At 41.0% G+C, this 20,517-nt stretch overlaps 1 protein-coding gene across 18 annotated transcripts in view; it reads left to right on the top strand.

The window, feature by feature from the left end:
• The window catches only part of Lpp (LIM domain containing preferred translocation partner in lipoma), a 641,914-nt gene that overhangs the window by 369,975 nt on the left and 251,422 nt on the right, over positions 1–20,517 (top strand). For all 18 annotated transcript variants that reach the window (XM_063270369.1, XM_039088098.2, XM_039088097.2 and 15 more), the window contains one exon: positions 18,510–19,181. In XM_063270369.1, the coding sequence (XP_063126439.1) occupies positions 18,510–19,181 (672 nt within the window). The remainder of the gene's footprint in view (positions 1–18,509; positions 19,182–20,517) is intronic.

The raw sequence follows: 20,517 nt of genomic DNA, 5'->3' as shown, positions 1-20,517 counted from the left end.
ATTTCCCTAATTTCTTTCTCAGCCTATTTATCCTTTGAGTTCTTTGTATCTTTTGTATATTAGCCCTCTATCAGATGTAGGTTTGGTAAAGATCTTTTCCCAATCTGTTGGTTGCCGTTTTGTCCTAACCACAGTGTCCTTTGCCTTACAGAAGTTTTGCAGTTTTATGAGATCCCATTTGTCGATTCTTGATCTTAGAGCGTAAGCCATTGGTGTTTTGTTCAGGAAATTTTTTCCAGTGCCCATGTGTTCCAGATGCTTCCCTAGTTTTTCTTCTATTAGTTTGAGTGTGTCTGGTTTGATGTGGAGGTCCTTGATCCACTTAGACTTAAGCTTTGTACAGGGTGATAAGCATGGATCGATCTGCATTCTTCTACATGTTGACCTCCAGTTGAACCAGCACCATTTGCTGAAAATGCTATCTTTTTTCCATTGGACGGTTTTGGCTCCTTTGTCAAAATCAAGTGACCATAGGTCTGTGGGTTCATTTCTGGGTCTTCAATTCTATTCCATTGGTCTATCTGTCTGTCTCTGTACCAATACCATGCAGTTTTTTATCACTATTGCTCTGTAATACTGCTTGAGTTCAGGGATAGTGATTCCCCCTGAAGTCCTTTTATTGTTGAGGATAGCTTTAGCTATCCTGGGTTTTTTGTTATTCCAGATGAATTTGCAAATTGTTCTAACTCTTTGAAGAATTGGATTGGTATTTTGATGGGGATTGCATTGAATCTGTAGATTGCTTTTGGTAAAATGGCCATTTTTACTATATTAATCCTGCCAATCCATGAGCATGGGAGATCTTTCCATCTTCTGAGGTCTTCTTCAATTTCTTTCCTCACTGTCTTGAAGTTCTTATTGTACAGATCTTTTACTTGCTTGGTTAAAGTCACACCGAGGTACTTTATATTATTTGGGTCTATTATGAAGGGTGTCGTTTCCCTAATTTCTTTCTCGGCTTGTTTCTCTTTTGTATAGAGGAAGGCAACTGATTTATTTGAGTTAATTTTATACCCAGCCACTTTGCTGAAGTTGTTTATCAGCTTTAGTAGTTCTCTGGTGGAACTTTTGGGATCACTTAAATATACTATCATATCATCTGCAAATAGTGATATTTTGACCTCTTCTTTTCCGATCTGTATCCCCTTGATCTCCTTTTGTTGTCTGATTGCTCTGGCTAGAACTTCAAGAACTATATTGAATAAGTAGGGAGAGAGTGGGCAGCCTTGTCTAGTCCCTGATTTTAGTGGGATTGCTTCAAGTTTCTCTCCATTCAGTTTAATGTTAGCAACTGGTTTGCTGTATATGGCTTTTACTATGTTTAGGTATGGGCCTTGAATTCCTATTCTTTCCAGGACTTTTATCATGAAGGGGTGTTGAATTTTGTCAAATGCTTTCTCAGCATCTAATGAAATGATCATGTGGTTTTGTTCTTTCAGTTTGTTTATATAATGGATCACATTGATGGTTTTCCGTATATTAAACCATCCCTGCATGCCTGGGATGAAGCCTACTTGATCATGGTGGATGATTGTTTTGATGTGCTCTTGAATTCGGTTTGCCAGAATTTTATTGAGTATTTTTGTGTCGATATTCATAAGGGAAATTGGTCTGAAGTTCTCTTTCTCTGTTGTGTCTTTGTGTGGTTTAGGTATAAGAGTAATTGTGGCTTCGTAGAAGGTATTCGGTAGTGATCCATCTGTTTCAATTTTGTGGAATAGTTTGGATAATATTGGTATGAGGTCTTCTATGAAAGTCTGATAGAATTCTGCACTAAACCCGTCTGGACCTGGGCTCTTTTTGGTTGGGAGACCTTAATGACTGCTATTTCCTTAGGAGTTATGGGGTTGTTTAATTGGTTTATCTGTTCCTGATTTAACTTCGGTACCTGGTATCTGTCTAGGAAATTGTCCATTTCCTGAAGATTTTCAAGTTTTGTTGAATATAGGTTTTTATAGTTGCTGGTACTTTTAATACCCATACTGCTTACATTGAAGTGAATTTTAGGTTTTAAAAAAAATCTCAAATAGAATTGTTTTCTACTCTTTAGATGATCTTTCTGGAAAAATCATATGTTTAGGCCTTTCATTGCTCGTTTTACTGACATTTTCCCACTAACCCACAGAAGGAAGAAATTTGCCGGTAAAGTGTCTGTATCTCCAGTGTACCTGTGATACCAGGCATCACTCGATGGCTCTTCCTTCTGTTGGCTTTTCCTTTTCATCCCTGCTGTGGTTCTTTTTCTAGTATTTGTACCAAACATTGTCACAGTTGTTGCTGGGTATGGTGCTTTTGTATCTCTGTCAAGCTCCCCATTCAGTTCACCCACAGATAGGCACAAATCGGAGAGCATCAAAGCAATTAGGATGAAGTTTATGCCTGAGTATTTGACTCAGTTCTCAGAGATGCTTTGATGTTTCATTTCATCTGCATCTCGTGCTACTGTGCTTTAAGAATCAAAAGGTAGAAAGAGGAACACTGGAACAGGGTCCTACTCACGAGTCTCACAGTTAGAATAATATAGTATCAGGATGTGAACATGAAATGTTCCCCCATAAGTTCTTATGTTTTTAAAAAACTTATTCCCCACAGGTAGCATTGTTTGCAGAGGTATTTGAATCCCTTGAGTTATGGGGTCCGGCTGCCTGTGGTAGGTCCCAGGCACGCTAATACCCACTTCTGGTTTTGGCCTGAGTAGTCTGCCAGGGTTCATCACTTTTAGAATTCCATCACATTCTGCCGCCATGGAAGGCCGCATCACATGCTTCCTCCTACACTATGGATGGTATCCTCTGAGGCTGTAAGCCAACATTGTCTTTCCTCCGTAAGTGGGGTCTGTCAGACATTCTAGTCACTGCCAATGCAACTGTAACTAATACGAATGTCTCGTTTTGAACATAAAGTTATACATAAACAACCTGCTTTAACACACTTATCTGAGAATCATGGAGGAATATGCTAATGTTGGAAAATAATTGTGTAAAATTAAGAAGCATTTTTAATTAGAATTTTGAGAAGGAGCCAAGTTACCAAGACAGGAGTATGCTTAAAGACATTTGCCAAGTCAGCATAGAATGGAAGCCTGCCCTTTGCTTCGGAGCTCAGTGTGCTTTGGCTGAGGGTATCTGGCATGTATTTAGAGCCTAAGTGGGTTGGCGTACAAGCAGACCAACTTCTGGGAATCTGAGATGTTTCCGTTGGTTTTTCTGTTGCTTTTTGACTACCTGTGAACTCCCTGAGGCCAGGAGTGACTCTTCTCCCTGTGGCAGGCTGCATCCCTGACATTTAGAAGGTGGCAGTGAATGGCAGCTGAGGATGTAAGGGGAATTCTAAAGTCACATAATGTATTTCTTTTCATCGTGGTAGTTTGTACTCTCTGAAGGAACTATGCTGCAATATGATTGGTTTTCCTTGTAAATACTTTTATTGATTTTTACATGTTTATGCCAATTTTATAACAAGAAAATTATGTAAGAAAAAGCAGAATGTCCGGGTTTCTACTTCCCCTTGCTTCCAGATCCTTCTGCCCTATGTCTCCCCTTTCAAGTCAAGTTACTCGAGACAGTAACCCATCTGCACGATCACTCCAGGGTTTCCATGTGGTCACCGCACGGTTTTCTGGGCATTTGCCAAACCTGATTATTTATTCTTTATTGTTATTTCTTCTGGTAGACATGGACTCAGCGTGGGAAGGTGACTTCTTTCTGGTATGGCAGATGTGCCTGGTACATTCGTGCTATAACTGTGTGTGCTGTGGTTGAGAGAAAAATGAAGAGGACATGATTGTAGTAGGGGAGGGTTAAAAACACACAGCCATTCCTGTGATTATACAGAGTGAGAATGAGCAATTTCCCTGCATTCGCTCGCCCTGCGCTTTCCTGGCTTGCTTTACAAGGAGAAAGGGTTGTGGACAGCTTTGCTGAATAGAGCTCTTCTGGTCCCTAATAGTCACCCTTTATGAAACCGTTTCCATCCTTCCTCCTACTCTGTGGCCGAAGTCCTTCTGCCTTAGGAACCTCTCAGTCCGGCCTTTTTATCCATTTGTAACACGTGGACAAGCCACTTGTTTTTCTCAGAACAAGCATGTTAACAGACGAAAAAAAAAATCAGAAAAATCTTACTTCGACATTTTGCCATTGGGGTTGACAGATTCAAATTGTAATAATACCGTGATCATTTTGAAATGAGTTTTTCCTCTGTGGGGGAAAAATGAAGAGACGTCTTTTGACTCTGCGGTGAGTATCACATACTCTTTAAATAATTTGTATTTTTCCATTTAATAGTTTCAACTAGCTTTGTTCAGGGCCTGAAGCCTACCACCTATTGCTCTTTCGCTGTGTTTTGTAATTCCTTTGGAAATATATGAGGGGGTGAAGTGGGTCTGTTTATTTCCTCAGAACATAACCGCTTGCCCACTTGCATGGACAGAGCAACCCACCCTGTGCCTCTGATTCTCGATAGGTTTCCACACTGGTGCCCGGTACCCTAGCCCAGAGGCCTGCTTTTGTTGGGAGCATAAACAGACTTGTTGCCTTCGTTTCATTATTAGAAGGTCTGGTCATTTCAGGGTGGTTGAACGAACTTTGCGCCTCCGTTCTGGAGAAGTGAGGTTCTAACACTCGTGCCCACTGGCTTTCTGTGAGTCAGTTTGCACAGCCTTGTTTCCTTAGAGAGATTTGGTAGAGATGTGTGATCCTCACGTTTGGTTGGCTCTTATACACCATGTTTTCATGAAGAATTGACTCTGGTTTCATTATGCACAGATAAATTACCTTTTATTTTTCCTTCAGGAAAACCCCTCTCTAATACAGTGTTCCCAATGACCCTTTCCAACTCTGGTGTGAGTGGCTCTCATGGCTTCACCTCTGATACAATAGAACATGCACTTCCACAGAGCCCTGAGGCTTGGGTTTTCCAGCCAGATAGAATCACGCCATCTTCTCATCTTTCTTTTGAGTACACTGAAATAATCAATCGTCTTATTATAGTAGATTAAACCGTGGGCTGCTATTGGTTAAAAAAAATCAGATTATCAAACTGCTTACCATGTACAGCATGAAACACAGAATTCACATACATGGAGTCCTTCAATTTCAAATTGAGTCACAACAGTCTTCATTATACCTAGTGTCCTTAGAGCGATGTCTAAGTTGTTGGCCTAGCAAGTGCGGTACAAGGTAGGGAAGAATTTGAGACGGTTATGGTGTAGCTCACTGCCAGCAGTGGTTTATTTGATTAGCCTCTCATGCAATTTGTCATTGGTACATTATCGAAGTGACCTTGAATCTCTAAGCAGGATTTTAAGGACATGTGTCCCAAACTTCACAAGGCAGAATGCTGAGCTCGAAGGACCAAGTCTGAGCCTTTTAAGTAATAATGGCCAAAGCCTTGGCCCAGAGATGCACTGAAGGGGAACCTCTGTGAGAGGACGGTATTAGCAGAGGGTACCCTGACCAATCAGGGGAAATCATTTTGTTCTCCACCTAAAGGATGGTGAAGTGTTTGCATCGGGCAGGACTGTGGGGTTCTGAGGGAAGACAGCAAGAGCCTCTGAACAGCTCTCCATCCTCAAACAATGTAGTGCTTCCTGGGAAAGATGAGAGTTTTGAAATAGTGTGTGCTCAGTATATAGTTTTGTGCTCTAGCACAATAAAAAAAAATCACTTTTTTTAAAAACAATCCGTTTATTTGGGGCCAATGTGAAGGCTCCTGCTGCCCAGCTTAAGCTTGTTTAATCCAACGAGCCCACGTGGTGGAAGGAGAGAACTGATTTCCACAAGCTGTCCTCTGATCTCTGAGGGTATCCTGTGGCCTGTGAACACACATGCACACAGTGGGGGCGGGTGGCAGAGCCAACGCCGTTACAAATGAGGAAGGCAGATGTGAATGTGAGGTTACTTATTTCACACTCTCAGACACCGGGGAGAGTGGACCGAACTGGCACATCCAGAGGTTCACGTTCAAAGCGAGGAGCAGCAGCACACAAAGTGTCAAGCGGAGATATTGTGGCTTTGTATCACGTTGCTCCCCCTCCAGGTAACTGTCTTCAATCAGAACTGGTTTTCATACTTCTGTCAACCCTCACAGACACTCCTTTCCTCCCATATTCCTGACACCTGCTCTTTCCTTTATGCTTTATAGAATTCCCTGTGGTCTGTGCATCGTGACTTCCCAGTATTCCGCTTCAGTTTTAGTCACACAAGCAACAATGTATCGATACTTTAGGAAGCTCCCGGCAGGGTTGCCCACGGAGAGAATCCTGCTGTATTCTTTGCTGCAGGTCATGGGAAAACGTACCTTTCTGTTCTCATCCGGAACTGGTTTTTATATTTTCTTGACCTGATTGAAGAACCATGTTAGGCTTTGGGGGATGAAGGCTCAGGTAACAGAATTGGTTGCTATCCAGATAGGCTCTTTTCTTATTAGACTCTTGCACTCTCAGATTGAATAAACACTTGAGTCAATGGTGTTCTGTGCAGTTACACTCACACACACACACACACACACACACACACACGCACACGCACACACGCATGCTAGGGACATAGTTGACTGTACAGTGCCCATATTTATCCCAATAGGAGATTGGAGAGTTCCCAACATTCTGTCTCTTTTGAAAGTTGTTTATGATAGGTGGGAGACAGTCTTTAAAATGCTGGCTCTCTGGACTTGAAGGATGCTCGCTTTACAAATGTGAGTATGTAGGTCTCACCTGGACTCCAGCTTGTCTGTTTAATCATCAGGGAGGAAAAATGAGCAGTTCCAAGATAGCACCTGAGTGCTCCCACTTGATTTTATTTCTGAGAAACAACTTGACATGCATGCATTCGTGCCGTCCTAAGTCAGGGGAGCTGCCTGTCTTCACGGTATTTTATACCCACTCAGAAATGTGGTGAGAATTAATTAAATGGAAAAGCGTCTGAGACCAACTGCTCTGAAGTGCCACATCAGACCATACTGTTGCTGCTATTCCTGCCTCAGAAGTTATTAAGAATAGCCCATCACTAGCTGGAGTGTGTGTTTGCAGAGCACAGCACTGTGAAGTGAACAAGTGTGGATGTGCTGAACAGAAGTAGGGTATTTATGCCTGCATCTCTATGACAGGAAAGCCGTAGAGGTATTGGAAGGCGTGTGTGTATGTTTGATATGTGGTGTGTTTGTGTATGTGTCTGTGTGTATGCGTGTGTGTGTGTGTGTGTGTGTGTGTGTGTGTGTGTGGTATGTATGTGTCTGTGGTGGGGGGGTGTGTGTGTGCGCGCACATGCCCATACTTGGAGTATTAGTCCTGTCTCCATATTGGAAGTGATCTTTGGAATCCAGGTCACCAGTTGCAAGCATGTGATTTGATTCTGACAGAAACATTTGCAGTTATCTTAACTCATCATTAAGGACCCTGCTATGATATTGCTTTTCCTGTAATATATAGAACACTGGAAAGAGTGGCTGAACTTCTCATGAGTGTATTGCCCAAAATAAAATGTGAATCGATTAAAATGGATTAAACCTTTGTTTTTGCTGGGTTTCTTCATTTATTGTTTTTATACATGGGAATTAAAATGTTACAGCATTTCAGTACTTATTTTTGTTGTACTAGTATTTACTTCAGCTTTATATTTACATATTGTTTATATTTACAGAGGAGAAATATGTGTTACACAGATCATATATGTTGATAGATAATATTCCTGATCAAAAATATAGTAGGTAATTGTTTCAGGATTTAGGTATATAAGATATGCTAGTGTTACTGGTTTAGAGATAAAACTTTCAATGTTTCATATGTTTATATGATATATCAATAGAGGGAAAACATTGTTTAACTTGATCTTAAAATATGAAATTATTCCCATGCTTTTATAATTTTCATTCCCTCTTATATTTTGATTGATTGATGATATACAACATTAAATTTACTATTTCAGCAGAGCTCACCTCATGTATAATATTTGTTGTAAAACTTCATTCTTTGGCTTTCCCTATTTACAATAGTCAAGAATCTTGATGAAAACTTTACATCAAAAAAGGAATGTAGAGTCTCCAATCTGCAGGTAGCAGTCAGCTCCTGTGACCCAGCAGCTGGGTCTTTGGGGCACGTGTGAGCTCCTCAGCTTTCTTTAGTTCAAGGCTTCTGCTGTTTCCTAGACCCTAGGCAGTGAGTACCATTCTCCTCCCGTTCCACTTACTCAGTTCTTCTTGGAGGAAAAAGAAATGGTTTTTGTGTCTGTGTCTTGATTACAGAAGTTGTAGAACTAAGAATACCATACACAGTCTGGTGTGTGTGTGTGTGTGTGTGTGTGTGTGTGTGTGTGTGTGTGCGCGCGCGTTAATTTAGTATCTCTCACTGTGTATTATAAGGTGGGATGGCTTCTTAGTTAGCTTTGGTTTTTTATTGTTTCGTTCAGTTTTGAGACACAGGTCTATTTCTGCAGGTCAGGCTTGCCTTTAACTCCTAATTCTTTGCCTCGGTCCACTGGGGTTTGGAATTACGGGTGTATATCACCAAGTCTGACTCAGAATAGTGTTGAAGACATCATACTGCAGCCTTAGACAACCTGAGCCTAACCATGAACATCCAGGATACACACAGTCACAGCTCCTGCCTCAGTTGTTCTGGTGAGGACTGTGTGTGATGCGTGCCTGACAGACGTCCACTTGAAGAGAGTGCTCTATAAATGCTTCTTGCTGTACTACATTGATAGTTTTCACTGAGTACTTTATTTTCTGTTTACTGGCACATAGGGAGAACCTGGATAACCACAAGTGAAAAACCTCACCTTCGTCCAATAGTAGGAGGCACATATCGTGAAATGTGATTGAAACGGCAATAACCCCTCGTCCCCATTCTGTAACAAGTCAATTATCAGTCTGTAATATTTTTCTGTTTCTCGACTATGTGGGAATATCATTGTCACTTCGATCATGCCATACCGATAGCTGCTCCCACAGTTTATATCCTATGTAGCCGTTAGTTTGGGCATTTTCGGTGTCACTGTGTACCTTGATCAGCATAGAGCTTGAGGAGTTGAGCTTCCTGGTGCTGGGTAGATGTGGGCCTTTACTTTTTACCACTGTCTCCTGTTGTCTTAGGAAAGTTCCATCCTAAATAGGGATCATTTTGCATTTATCTTGTCACTCAGTTCTTCATATCGTGTTGAGTAAGTGTGTATTCACCAAGCGTCTCTACCCCCCTCTTTGTCCTACTGTAGCTATAGCAATAGCAAGTGACTGACCTGAAGCTGATGGACTTGAATATACATAAATATTATTTTAACATTTTAGTTATTAGTTACTCTTTCATTTTTTTGTTGTTGTTTTATTGTTTTAATATTTGAGGCAGAGTTTCTCCACAGCTCTGGCTGTCCTGTTGAACTCAGAGTTCCTCCTTTCTCTGCCTCCGGTGTACTGGGATTAGAAGTGTGTTCCACCACTGCCCTGCTTTTTTTTTTAAGCTGGTTTTTAGTATGAGCCCCAAACTGGCTCTAAGCTTACACTGGTTGTTGGGTTGCCTCTGAATTATAGTAACCCTACTGTTTCAACTTTTCCCTGTATAACCAGGTGATGCATTCAAAATTATTCTAGAACTTTTGCCCAAGAACCCAAGAATTGAGAACTGCATTTACAAAGCCATTATTAAAAGGAAAATAAATAGTTCTGTGTGCTGGCATATGCCCTGTGATCCTAGCACTCTGAAGTCTGACCTAAGCTCAAGGCTAGCCTCAGCTATTTGGTGAGAATCTTATCTAAAACAAACAAACAAACAAACAAACAAACAGAAACAGCCCTACAAATGCTTCTTGGAATGATGACAGTGTTTTTCAATTTGTCTCCTAAAGAAGAAAAGAAGCTGAGGGCACCACTATAGTTAAGCATGTATCCAGTGGAGACATGCATTTGTTGTCAATTCCGTGAGGAAAGAGAGATGTTGGTGCGTTGCAGTTTTCTTAAGGGGATAACTAATTCATGGATCAATGTCTTTCTAAATTTCTGCTGTGGGCTCTCATGTTGTGTAAACTCTTCAGGGTGTCTTGTTGAGTAAAAGTGACTGGCCCATTCCCTTGAGAAAGCAAACACATACACACATGATAATAAAGAACAGGAGAGAGAGAGTGAGAGAGAGAGAGGGAGGGAGGGAGGAGGAGGAGGAAGAGGAGGAGGGAGGGAGGGAGAAGAGGAGGAGGGAGAGGAGGAGGAGGAGGAGGAGGAGGGAGAAAGAGAGAGAGAATGCATGCTCAGGGCAAGGTTTTTGAACTTAAGAACTGGACACCTAATGTGACTGAGGGTTCAGGCCAGCGTTTCTTTAGGTATCTGACATTGTTTAACCAAAATCAGTGTCTGAGATGTGAGAGAATATTATCCCACTAATTTAGTGAAGACTTTGAAATAACAAAGTAATGAGATTATATGTGTGTGAGGGAGAAACCCCTTCAGCTTCAGGCAGAAGGATTTCCTCGGGGGGGGGGGGGAACCAACACTGTCGAGTGCCGGAGAGGAGCAAGTGCTTTCTTAGCAGATATGGTGGAATGTGAACGAACATACCCGAGATAGGAAACGACCTCTTTAGAGTGTCGTATCTGGGTTTGACGTTAAACAGTAACAGGGGAGAGTCTGGGCAGCCAGATCAACCTCTGTTATGGAAAGTTTTTATTGATCCCGAGAATGCATATAAGATACTCAAGTTGATAGATGAAAATAATCATTTGAACATGCAAGTCTGGGATTCAGAACACAGATGAACTCTGGAGAGGGAAACTGTTGAGCGTTTGTGCGATATTGATCATACTTCAAGCTATAGATATGGACCGAAAGAGAGAAGGCACAGAGCCTGTGCACGAAGCTGGGATTATTTCTCAACAATACTCAGTTCAGGCATGTCCTTTTTTATTGTTCTTTGGTGCTGTTTTGGGGGATTCTGACCTAAGGCCATCTTCCCCACAAATCACTTGTCTCAAATATAGTTTCCTGGGAAACTCGTAATTCTAAGATACAAGATTTAATTTTAAATTCCTAATTTCACTCTTTGTTAAGTTACAAGATTCTACTGAATGTGGAATTTTAGTATAATTTTATACTGTCCTTTTAGGAGGCAAACTTGTTATTTTTATAAATCCAGCATCTTGGATGTTGCTAGATAGGTGAGCATTCTTTCCTTTCAGACTGAAGGCAGTTCTCATAGTTTCCAATAAAGGTGTGCGTGCTGTGTGTTTTAGTTAAGGGGTGTATTATAGATCACATATACTATACATATTTATAAAGACATGCCCAATTAAGTAAGACCTTGACATTATGTAACAGAGCACATTGAAAAGTAAATAGAACCTAGAGAAATCAATCATAACGTTAGCCATTTTATCCTGGTCTGTGTAACACGTACAGAGGCGATGGCAGAGGGGATCAGCTCTGCTTTCTTTGATGACGCATCAGCAGCAAAACCTAGAGGTCAAGCTTTGAATGTCTCACAGACCCAACTTTGGGTATATATAGTGCCTGAGTACCTAGTCCAACAGAAGCCACTTTCCCTGTGAGCGCTGTGAAGCCACACCCCAGGGTCAAGGTTTAAAACCACGCCATTTGAAAAGGAATATCAACCATAATTGCATTTAGAAAGTGGATTAGTATAGCCCTCACTTCGCAGGAATAATTTTCTTACAAATTTTCCTCTTGATAAGCACAGATACACACACACACACACACACACACACACACAGAGAGAGAGAGAGAGAGAGAGAGAGAGAGAGAGAGAGAGAGAGAGAGATTGATTTTGTGTCAGTCAGTCCTCGGATGACAGTTGATTTGATTCAGTGCCCCAACTCCAGAGGCATTACATCCATATTGGAAATAACATATGATCTCTCCTATATGCAAAACCTCAGTTTCCATGCTTAATGTACATTTGTTTGACAATCAATGTGGAAAAGACTCACGAGTAGAATACAAACAGGGATGGTGGAGAGGCGGGAAAGGAGCACCACCAAACAAGGAGAGTGTATGAAAATGCTAAGTGTGTCCTCTTTGCTAAGTACTCAAAGAGAGAAACATTCCCGAGGCAAACTCTCCTGCTCTGCCCTTAATTCTGCTGTGTGTTCTGCTGCCTGTACACTGGCACGAGGCTGGCTACATTTTGGTGTACATGATTTTCCTCCAACGTTTTCCATATTTTATCTGATTGGACATGAAAGGAAAAAGAGCAGGAATCATTATTTTAGAGTGTATGTATTTATGTTCTTGATAGTTAAACTGTGCCAGTGTTTATCTGGACTACACAGTCAGTTAATCGAAGGCATGTTGCCGAATATTTTCTGTTTATTGGATTATTTGGTGGATCCAAGAATATATTTTTTGACATTTCTTTTTATTTTTTGATTTTTGTATGAATTCTTGAATTTTTGTCACAATTTAACATTTTCATTTTGAAAATCAAGCGCATTTAAATATCACACTCATCTATACATACATGTATGTGTGATTTTTCTGGGAGCCAGATCTTTTTATGTGCTAGTTTTCTGCCATTCGTTTCCCAAGCATCTTCAGTGTATATTAATGAAGCTCTTGTTGTTGGAGGGAGGTAGATCCCTTCACGCTAGGACACAAAGGAGAATCACTGTACAAATGAGAAAGGACAGACAACGCAGGGTTCATCTCCTACATGCTATCTGTTAGGAGAAGGGCCTCCCCTTCCCTTTTGCTTGTGTTTTCCTTTCCATTCTGACAAACCTGGCACTGTATAATACATTATTGGTGATAAAAAGTGAACTGTTAAACAGTGAACCTTCACAGTTTATCTTGCTTGACTGAGAACAAATCAACTGATTGGGAACTCCCTACTTAATATCCCCATTTGTGCTGACTAGTTTCATGCCATTTTGACACAAGCAAGAATCATATGAAAGAAGGGAGTCTTAGTTGATAAAAATGCCTCCATGAGACTGTGTTGTAGACATACGTATAAGGCACCTTCTCAGATAGGGATTGGTGGAGGGGAGAGTGCATTGTCGGTGCTGCCATCGTTGGGCTGGTAGTCCTGGGTCCTATAAGAAAGCAGGCTGAGCAAGACATATGGAGCAAGTAAGTAAGCAGCATTCTTCAATGGCTTCTATATTAGCTCTTACCTTGCTTGTGTTCATGTCCTGAAATCCCTCAGTGATGAACAGTGATGGGCAGGTATTAGCCAATAATGCTTTTCCTCCCCAACTTACTTTGGTCATAGTATTTCTTCAAAATAATAGAAACCCTATCAGCTCTTTGCTGCTAGAGTCCCAATTCTTGGTTTTGTGAGTCTTAACTATTTTCATTCAACATTTCATGTAAAATATTGCAATATTTATATTGTTGTAAATTGGTTCTTCTTCATGCTCTAATGTCTTCAGGGTTCATTCATGTTGCTGTATGATGTAGTATTTCCTTTTGGAGGAACAAATAATGTTTCATTATATGCACATTTTCTTTATCTTTCACATTGTGATGGACATATAAGTTTTGCTTGTTGTAAATAGTGGTACAGTGAACACGGTAACTCTAATTTCTCTTTGAAATCCACAATTCAGTAATACTTGATGCTAGGCTGTATGTTTCTTCCCCTTTTTTAATGTTTTCAAGAACTTTCCTGCTGTTCCCCATCAGCTCTGTTGCTTTTCCTTCCCAACAACAGTGTGAGGCACCCTGCTGTTCTTGGTAGTGCTGGTCTTCCAGTTTGCCTTGCTTAATATCAGGTTTCCTGACAAGGATGTGATTCCTCTATTCAATTTTGTGTGCATTCTCTATTACAGGTAATAAGGAGCAATGTTCTAAATGCTTTGCCTTTTGTATATCTTTTTAAAAAGTATGATTATTGTCATTTTCAAAACCTCAACCTGTTTTTACGTATCTTATCTTGGTTCTATGTTTGCTCTTATGGACATCCGTGTGTGTGTCTGTATGTATACAGAGACACTGTGAGTCTTTCTGGTGTCCATGGAAGCCAAGGGAAGGGTCGGTGTCCTGGAACTAGAGGTATAGGTGCTTGGGAGTGGGCTTGAGCGTCCTAGGAACTGATTCCTGTGAGGGAATAACCAGTGCCTTAACAACACATCCACCTTTGTAGGCCTTTTTTGTCTCTGTTTACTTCCTTATATGGTTTTCTTGGGTTGTTGAGGACCAGTGAACATCTGCTCCCACTCTGTGTGCCTTTCACTCTGCTGTTCTTGCTATGATAGCATTTCAATACGATGTCATTGCTCTTGCTGTAGAGAACATTTCAATATGATGTCATTCCTATTGATGTGTAGAGCACTGCAATATGATGTTATTGTTCTTGCTGTGTAGAACTTTCAAGGATGTCATTGTTATTGCTGTTCAGAGCTTTTCTTTTTTTTATCTTTATTAACTTGAGTATTTCTTATTTACATTTCGATTATTATTCCCCTTCCTGGTTTCCAGGCCATCATCCCCCTAGCCCCTCCCGCTCCCCTTCCCCTTCTATATGGGCTTCCCCTCCCCCCAACAATCACATTCACTGGGGGTTCAGCCTTGGCAGGACCAAGGGCTTCCCTTCCACTAGTTCTCTTACCTAGGCTATTCATTGCTCCCTATGAGGTTGGAGCCCAAGGTCAGTCCATGTATAGTCTTTGGGTAGTGCCTTAGTCCCCGGAAGCTCTGGTTGGTTGGTATTGTTCATATGAGGTCTCGAGCCCCTTCAAGCTCTTTCAGTCCTTTCTTTGATTCCTTCAATGGGGGTCCCGATCTCAGTTCACTGGTTTGCTGCTGGCATTCGCCTATGTATTTGCTGTATTCTGCGTGTGTCTCTCAGGAGAGATCTACATCTGGTTCCTGTCAGCCTGCACTTCTTTGCTTCCTCCATCTTGTCTAACTGGGTGGTTGTATATGTATGGGCCACATGTGGGGCAGGCTCTGAATGGGTGTTCCTTCTGCCTCTGTGCTAAACTTTGTCTCCCTATTCCCTGCCAAGGGTATCCTTGTTCCCCTTTTAAAGAAGGAGTGAAGCATTCACATTTTGGTCATCCTTCTTGAGTTTCATGTGTTCTGTGCATCTAGGGTAATTCAAGCATTTGGGGTAATAGCCACTTATCAATGAGTGCATACCATGTGTGTTTTTCTGTGATTGGGTTACCTCACTCAGGATAATATTTTCCAGTTCCATCCATTTGCCTATGAATTTCATAAAGTCATTGTTTTTGATAGCTGAATAATATTTCATTGTGTATATGTACCACATTTTCTGTATCCATTCCTCTGTTGAAGGGCATCTGGGTTCTTTCCAGCTTCTGGCTATTATAAATAAGGCTGCTATGAACATAGTGGAGCACGTGTCTTTGTTATATGTTGGGGCATCTTTTGGTTATATGTCCTAGAGAGGTATAGCTGGGTCCTCAGGTAGTGCAATGTCCAGTTTTCTGAGGAACCTCCAGACTGATTTCCAGAATGGTTTTACCAGTCTGCAATCCCACCAACAATGGAGGAGTGTTCCTCTTTCTCCACATCCTCGCCAGCATCTGTTGTCACCTGAGTTTTTGATCTTAGCCATTCTCACTGGTGTGAGGTGAAATCTCAGGGTTGTTTTGATTTGTATTTCCCTTATGACTAAAGATGTTGAACATTTCTTTAGGTGTTTCTCAGCCATACGGCATTCCTCAGCTGTGAATTCTTTGTTTAGCTCTGAATCCCATTTTTTAATAGGGTTATTTGTCTCCCTCCAGTCTAACTTCTTGAGTTCTTTGTATATTTTGGATATAAGGCCTCTATCTCTTGTAGGATTGGTAAAGATCTTTTCCCAATCTGTTGGTTGCCGTATTGTCCTAACTACAGTGTCCTTTGCCTTACAGAAGCTTTGCAGTTTTATGAGGTCCCATTTGTCGATTCTTGATCTTGGAGCATAGGCCATTGGTGTTTTGTTCAGGAAATTTTTTCCAGTGCCCATGTGTTGGAGATGCTTCCCCACCTTTTCTTCTATTAGTTTGAGTGTATCTGGTTTGATGTGGAGGTCCTTGATCCACTTGGACTTAAGCTTTGTACAGGGTGATAAGCATGGATCGATCTGCATTCTTCTACATGCTGACCTCCAGTTGAACCAGCACCATTTGCTGAAAATGCTGTCTTTTTTCCATTTGATGGTTTTGGCTCCTTTGTCAAAAATTAACTGCCCATAGGTGTGTGGGTTCATTTCTGGGTCTTCAATTCTGTTCCATTGGTCTATCTGTCTGTCTCTGTACCAATACCATGCAGTTTTTATCACTATTGCTCTGTAATACTGCTTGAGTTCAGGGATAGTGATTTCCCCTGAAGTCCTTTTATTGTTGAGGATAGTTTTAGCTATCCTGGGTTTTTTGTTATTCCAGATGAATTTGCAAATTGTTCTGTCTAACTCTCTGAAGAATTGGATTGGTATTTTGATGGGGATTGCATTGAATCTGTAGATCGCTTTTGGTAAAATGGCCATTTTTACTTTGTTATTCCTGCCAATCCATGAGCTTGGGAGATTTTTCCATCTTCTTAGGTGTTCTTCAATTTCTTTCTTCAGAGGCTTGAAGTTCTTATCATACAGATCTTTTACTTGCCTGGTTAAAGTCACACCGAGGTGTTTTATCTTATTTGGGACTATTATGAAGGGTGTCGTTTCCCTAATTTCTTTCTCGGCTTGTTTCTCTTTTGTGTAGAGGAAGGCTACTGATTTATTTGAGTTAATTTTGCTGAACGTATTTATCAGGTTTAGTAGTTTTCTGGTGGAACTTTTGTGATCGCTTAAATATACTATCATATCATTTGCAAATAGTGATATTTTGACTTCTTCTTTTCCGGTCTGTATCCCCTTGACCTCCTTTTGTTGTCTGATTGCTGTGGCTAGAACTTCAAGAACTATATTGAATAAGTAGGGAGAGAGTGGGCAGCCTTGTCTAGTCCCTGATTTTAGTGGGATTGCTTCAAGTTTCTCTCCATTCAGTTTAATGTTAGCAACTGGTTTGCTGTATATGGCTTTTACTATGTTTAGGTATGGGCCTTGAATTCCTATTCTTTCCAGGACTTTTATCATGAAGGGGTGTTGAATTTTGTCAAATGCTTTCTCAGCATCTAATGAAATGATCATGTGGTTTTGTTCTTTCAGTTTGTTTATATAATGGATCACATTGATGGATTTCCGTATATTAAACCATCCCTGCATGCCTGGGATGAAGCCTACTTGATCATGGTGGATGATTGTTTTGTTGTGCTCTTGGATTTGGTTTGCCTGAATTTTATTGAGTATTTTTGCATCGATATTCATAAGGGAAATTGGTCTGAAGTTCTCTTTCTTTGTTGGGTCTTTGTGTGGTTTAGGTATAAGAGTAATTGTGGCTTCATAGAAGGAATTCGGTAGGGCTCCATCTGTTTCAATTTTGTGGAATAGTTTGGATAGTATTGGTATGAGGTCTGATAGAATTCTGCACTGAACCCGGCTGGACTGGGGCTCTTTTTGGTTGGGAGACCTTTAATGAGTGCTTCTATTTCGTTAGGACTTATGGGGTTGTTTAAATGGTTTATCTGTTCCTGATTTAACTTCGGTACCTTGTATCTGTCTAGGAAATTGTCCATTAGCTGCAGATTTTCAAGTTTTGTTGGATATAGGCTTATGTAGTAGGATCTCATGATTTTTTGAATTTCCTGTTCAGAGCTTTTCAATGATGTCATTGCTCTGCTTCATTTTGTTTCTATTTTATGTACTTCTTTGCTATGTCTATTAAATTATTACAGACTTCTCATGAAGTTGGTATGTTTTCTTTCTTTGAGTATTTACATCTTTAGAGCCACTTTTAGTTGGTGATATATGAACCCCTCTAACTTGCTTTCTTGCTTATTGAAATCCAGTCTTTTCGGCACCATTTTTCTTCTCTATTTGTTGTCAGGCACTTAGATAGAAAATACTCAAACTTTATTATATGTGTTTCTTTATTTTCAGGCCACCCTTCTTGTTCAGTCTTACCTCTGTCCTTTTGTTGTTGCTACATTGTTTTAATTAAAATCTACAACATATTTTAAATCAGCAATGTAATCTACCTGTGTTCTTTCTTTTTATGGCCAATTTAGCCCACCACTGTCTATGATCTTTTCTGTCCCATTTGAGTTTCAAATGTAAGTGTTCCATTTCTGCATTTTGATCGATAGCTCTCTCGATCTGAAGGCTGTTTGAGTGATCTAGGGTCTTCTAGTCCTCAGACAACCTGCAGTACTTTTACCCGTTCATGTAACTCTGCTCATCACCGTCTCTGTTTTCAGCCTGACGTAGTTCCTACCCTGGTTAAGACTTGCTTTCACTGTCTGCTGTTGTAAATGAATTTGTTCCCTTTTTAAATTCAGTTGTTTATTGGTAGTGCACAGAACTACTGACTTTTGTTTTAATGAACTCCGTATGAGAAGGACCATAGCTTATTTTTATTTTGCACATTACACAGGTGATGATTACCATACTCCCTATTTACTCATTTATGTATATTTTATTTTCTTTCATTGCTGATCATCTTTGCCGTTTCTGTCTTCTATTTTAGGGCTCTAGTAGTTCCATTGCGTCTCCTCCAGTTTCTACTCCTGTCACGGGACATAAGAGAATGGTCATTCCACAGCAGCCACCTCTGACAGCAACCAAGAAGTCCGCAACGAAGCCACAGGCTATACCCATTCCAGTGACTCCAATTGGAACACTCAAACCGCAGCCTCAGCCAGTTCCAGCCTCGTACAGCACCGCATCCACATCTTCAAGGCCCGCCTTCAATGTGCAAGTGAAGTCCGCTCAGCCCAGCACACATTACATGACTGGTTCATCCTCTGGACAAATGTATGGTCCAGGGTCTCGCAGCTATAACACCCAACAGGTTCCTCTGTCAGCACAGTGTCCTCCTCCGACAACGTGTGCTGGCACCGACTATGCATACATTCCACCATCGGGACAACAGGCTGAGTCTGGATTTGGGTACACCTCCAACCAAGGACGCTATTTTGAGCCTTTTTTTGCAGCGTGCCCTAGCTATGGGGGCAGAAATGAAGCCGATCCTGCTTATGGACAACAGGTTCAACCGAATACCTGGAAGCGGGAACCTGGGTATGCTGCTCCTGGAGCCGGAAATCAGAACCAGCCTGGCATGTATTCAGTCAGTGGTCCCAAGAAGACCTATATCACAGACCCTGTTTCAGCCCCCTGTGCACCACCAGTGCAGCCAAAGGTAAGAAATCTACTAGCCTAGCCATAGGGAAAAGGAAGCGACTGCTTTCCCTAGGGAGCACCGTTAAAGACAGACATGCATGTGCAGCTCTTCCATTAGCAAATGCCACCGCAGAGGAACGTAGGGAAACAAAAAGGTGAGTGTGGTCCTCTTTGCACAGTACCGACATCACTACTCTACTCTTCAGCATACAGTGCCACTAATTGCTCAGTAAGGAAGGACTGTCTTCCCAACGCTGAGTGAACATAGTCTGTAAGAAAGTCTGACCGAAGGGCGGAATGAAAAATAATGTAGCTTCCTGTTATAACATTTTGTCCTTTACAAAAAAACATTTCTGAGTAGTGCAGAAATGTCTTCATAAATTTGTTGCACTTCCATGGACCTGGGTATATTTGCAGTATCTTATGTTATGCCAGGTACAAGAAGTCACCACATCTGTAGAAGAGAGGTGTCTAAGGCAACAATAGGAGCTACTGACATTCAGAGTCCATGTTAAAGTGGTAAGAATTTAAGCGACATTGATACCACAGTGGCTGCTAGAGGCCAAACAAGTAGCCAAGGCCTCTAGATACAGATGTGGTAAAGTGGATCTAAGACAGACAGGCTGCTTCCATTTGGAAAGAAGCATAGACCTTGGGGCTTGTTTCTTGGCCCTCGTTTGTCAGATCACGTATTCTCTAGGAAGGGTCTAACTTCAGTCTTTAACTCTATTAAGAATGTTTGGAAATCCTTTGTGAATGGAGCTTCTCAGTGTATGTGGACTCCTTTTCATTCATTATTACTACAGACCATTATTACTACTTCTGACTACATAAGTTATACTATACTCCCTACTCATCACAACTTGGCTTTTCCCCCTGCTTCTGGGACATCACATGTGTTCCCCTCTCAGCATGAAATGAAAAACAAATGAGAATTATTCTACAGAAGGTGAAATGAGGAAACTGAGCAAACTTGTACCAAGTTCCCGTTTCCATTCAGTAAGGGCTGTGAAGATGCCAGAGTCCAGGAACCTTTGTTTACCCTGAAACAGAAAGGTAATTTGTAGAAGTGGACTGAGTAGACCACATTTTTCTCAATCATTTCCAAATTTTGATCAGATTGTCAGGTCCATAACAGATCATTCTCATACTCAACTTTGGAACAAGAACAACAAAAAGTCCTTTTTGATGTATACTGGTACTGACTCATCTGCGAAGAAATTGACTCATAGCATTCCTTTAAAGTCTAAGCTTTCCAAGTAAAGGACCTGTGATAGGCTGGAGGAATCCACAAGCCTCACCTATGACATTTATATCAAAGTGGGATAATGATAGTTGATCATCTTTGAGTATAA

Source organism: Rattus norvegicus, chromosome 11 (assembly GCF_036323735.1).
Source record: "Rattus norvegicus strain BN/NHsdMcwi chromosome 11, GRCr8, whole genome shotgun sequence".
NCBI classification, from domain to species: domain Eukaryota; kingdom Metazoa; phylum Chordata; class Mammalia; order Rodentia; family Muridae; genus Rattus; species Rattus norvegicus.
The sequence above is the reverse complement of the archived record's forward strand: the minus strand, read 5'-3'. Positions and strand labels throughout refer to the sequence as shown.